At 29.3% G+C, this 4021-nt stretch overlaps 1 protein-coding gene across 1 annotated transcript; it reads right to left on the reverse strand.

Moving 5' to 3' along the window:
- Positions 1-7: 7 nt before the first annotated feature.
- On the reverse strand, positions 8-2698 carry LOC105625286 (probable Dol-P-Man:Man(7)GlcNAc(2)-PP-Dol alpha-1,6-mannosyltransferase; the record flags this gene model as incomplete). The annotated part of the gene is made up of 6 exons (XM_012206625.1): positions 2573-2698; positions 1842-1974; positions 1595-1768; positions 883-1036; positions 448-592; positions 8-184 (listed from the first exon to the last, which is right to left on the reverse strand). Coding segments are annotated over exons 1-6 (909 nt in total), but the record flags the coding sequence as incomplete, so codon positions are not given.
- Between the last annotated feature and the right edge of the window lie 1323 nt (positions 2699-4021).

Consider the following 4021-nt stretch of genomic DNA (forward strand, 5'->3'; position numbering starts at 1 on the left):
ATACATAAATTATAAATCTCAATTCCTTATGTGGTAAAAATGAAAATAACATAACGAATAGGATAGCTGGAACAGTAAGTACGCGAACCCTAATATCCCAGAACATCCCAAGAGGAATTAGAAAATATGAAAATGCTAGACCTCTTGGCAGGGCTGAATAGAAGTACCATAAAAATGGTGATGTCTATTTATGTGTTAAGTTCATTTATGTATCGATATACATATTAAAAAATTACAAATATATACTTAAAGAAACGAAATATCTCAATAATCGATCTTTTTCAGAATTTATGAGTTTATCGCATACTATAATCTAAAATTTGAATAAACTAACCTAGTGATGTGATAGATCAAAAACAATTTTTTCTAACATCACACAATCCAAGATTATCATCTGAGATATTGAAAATCCTTAATGGAAAATCTTATTACATCTGAAAAGGATACACCCCATTCGCTGCTTTTGTTAAGAATAGTATTGAAATAAAACACTTCGCCTTCTGGCCATACTAAGCGTCTCCAAAATATTGAATCTATAGCAATAGTAAGTGCTAAGAACAATATACCAGCTGGAACCGCAATTTTAAGCAGTCTAAAAATTATTATAAAACATTATTGTGTAATAAGTAATTTGGAAAAAAAATTATATAGAAGATTAGATATCTTTTTAATATAATAGTGTGAAATCGAATCGGGCTTGTATCTCAATAAAATCCAAGGAATTTTCATGGTAATATATTCAATTCACATAATGATTAGAGATTTGACTTGAAAGCTTACAAATCTGTGCAGTTTTGCAGAAGACCCCATGATGATTTTAATTTCTGTTTGTAATCTTACAGCCATATTAGGAATCAATGGTCCATGATAATATGTAAATACCTTTGTATAGAAAGTGTTTGGCTCGCTATATTGTGTAAGAGAAACAATCCCAAAAGTATGACAAGTTCTGCTCTGAATATTATTATAGCTGCAGCCGATGACCAGATAAACAACACATGACCTTTCCTCAACCATCCAAATAAGGCCAGTAATACTGCAATATTATTCATTAATTAAAAAGAAAACGAATATATGAAATTATATCGATCATTTGCTACAACATATTTCAAAAATATGTATAAAATATAATTTTGGTGTAGTAACTAATTTTAGAAGAATAAATATATGTTCTTTTAAAATACAATCTTTTTTCCATTGTGTTTTCATTCTTCTTCTGTAAGCAACTCAAAATGACAATTTTTTAAATAAATATTAAATAGAAATGGAAGGAGCTATGAGCCGAGCAGGTTATTTGTATTAATTATATATACTTCTATTTACTATTATATATACTTCTAAAATATACAAATAATAAACATTTCGATCCCTATTGGATTATTATCAATGTTAGTATAATCATTATAAATTTTTAAAATTAAAAATCGTCTCTAAATCGCATTAATATGTGTAATCATTCCTAACGTAGAAACAATTTTTTAGTTATGTCATTGCTGCAAATGGACAATATGAATCAAGAGTTTTAATGTAATAAAGAAATATTAAAAAATTAGCAAGAATAATATACATATATATAAAAGTTTTATTTTATTACCTAAAGGCATAACCATAATGTTTGGCAGTGGACGACTAAGATAGTATATAAAATGATATTGTGTCACAGTTATAGCCACGAACCATTTTGTAAATTGCACTCCAAAGATTTTTTGTAAAGCCTGTCTATATAACTTGAGCGTAGATATTACTAATAGTCCCAATGTTGCTCTTACTAAAAAAAAAATAATATCAAACCTTTTATTCTACAAAAAATATGTATGATTATTTTAAAATTATTGGATTACCTATATATTGAGCAAAAAATTTATTGAGCTTTAAGTAATTAATACATGCCACCAATGGTGAAGCAAGACCAGATACGATAATAGGTCCCAAAAAGGAACGTGGCACAACTCCAGGAAATTCATGATGATCATACTATTGGAAAAAAAATATCAAAAATATATTAACAATAAGAACAATAATATCCACTTAGTAAATATAGCCTTACTAAATATAGACTTAGTAAATCAAAAAGTTAGCTGAAAAATTAACATAGTTAAAAAAGCAAATAAAAACTTATATTTCTATTTTTTTCAAATAAAATGTCTACTTTAAATATCTGCTTTAAATATCTACTTATCTATTTCAATAGATTCCATTAGTAGTAAATTTCAAAGTAGACATTACATATTCATTTATCCTAATTGAAACATTGTTTCAAAATATTCAAATCACTGTGAAAAGTTATTAATTTTGAAAAATGTGTCACTTTTCTTAAAGCAGCAATACGAGCAGAAAAGATAACATTCGAGTAAATAAAAAAATACGAAATCGCCCGCTAATGCATTAAATAAACTCGGAGCAGCATCAGCTGATCGCGAGTTTATAAATACACGTATCTAGTACTAAATATAATACAGTACTTTTTGTGTGCTGGCTGCCTAATCACAATCAATTGGATAATAATTTGTTGAATGATACCATATCCTCTGATTGGACGATTCAATGATCTGTTTAATGTTTCAGTCATTACCTCCGTTAAATTGAAGCCGTGATAAAGAACATCATGCATTGCCTGCAGATTGAAACTCTCCTCGACTTTCGTAAATGGGCAATATAGCAGATGAACCACGGATACCAAGATAAACAGCTGATCCATGATCACCGTTGCGCATTCATGCAAAGTATACGTTGTCACTTGATAAACTCTTGGATCTTGTCATGATATAAATTCAATGTGTGTGACACAAAAAATACTTTTTTTTCGTCCAAACTACCACGTATACTATAAAATGGAGTAACTTGCGCATGCGTCTTTTTAAGTGATTCTTGAGTATGCATAATCCATTCGGTCCGTTCTTACTTCAAGATTGTCTTAAGTAAATGTCTTAGATCCGATTGCACCAACATTACTTTGATTTTAAGTTTAAGAAGGTTTAAGATTCTCTCTGTCTCTGTCTCTTTTTCGCTTTAAAATGAGACAGAATTTTAAGTTTCGCTTAAAGTGTCAAAGTAATGCTGATGCAACCGGGCCTTAATCTTTAAGTAGGCGCATTGACAAAATTACATAATGACTGAAGACTCTGGAGCTTCTCTTCCTGTCTCTTGCTCAAGGAGGCTAAATACTGAATCATATAATCTGTCTTGCACTCATGATATTTTTTCTTTTAAGCAGATTGTAAGTCCTAGAAAATTCAACCAGAAAATTGAAAAGGAGAAGAAAAAATAATTTTGCCTCCACGCGCCTATTTAGAGATTAAGATAATATGACTCTGTGATTAGCTTATGATATCTTAAGACTGTACTTAAGACGATTTTTAATGTAAGAACTGATTGAATTTATATTTAATCAGAATTTGGTCAGTTTTTCAGAAAAATTCATCTCTGTGCTCATTTATGTTTAGCCGAAAAATATTTCTATTTGGAAATGTATCGATTTGACGAGATTGATTGGCTTGACTCTCGCGCGAAAAGTAAGGATTTCGTTGCGCAAGCTCGCTTTATCGTCATCTAGTGACGAAAAGCGGCATTTATCAGCATTCATGTCTCACTTTTAGCAGCAAAAACAGTTTAATCAGTTTAGTACAATTCAGGATTCACGATAACATCAGATAACATTGTATGCAAATCGAGAAGCTAGGTAGAAAAATTCCTCTAACCTCTTACTATTCCAAAATCGAACCATGATAAAAAATTTCATATCGCAGCATTATTTGCAATACCGTTTGATCTGTCAACTGTCAAGTGTTTTCTTGCGATCTTTCGCAAATAGGTTACCGGTAAAAGAAAGTCAATTATGCTCTTTATATTCTTGAATATATTCAATTATAATAATATATATAATTTCTATTTATCATTTCTCGTTTCAAGAATTTTCTCTCAAATGAATTAGTTACAAAATAAAAACACACATGTAACATGTTTTATATGTATATATATATATATATACATACATATATATATATATATATATATATATATA

The sequence above is a fragment of the Atta cephalotes genome (assembly GCF_000143395.1).
Source record: "Atta cephalotes unplaced genomic scaffold scaffold00685, whole genome shotgun sequence".
Classification (NCBI taxonomy): Eukaryota; Metazoa; Arthropoda; class Insecta; order Hymenoptera; family Formicidae; genus Atta; species Atta cephalotes.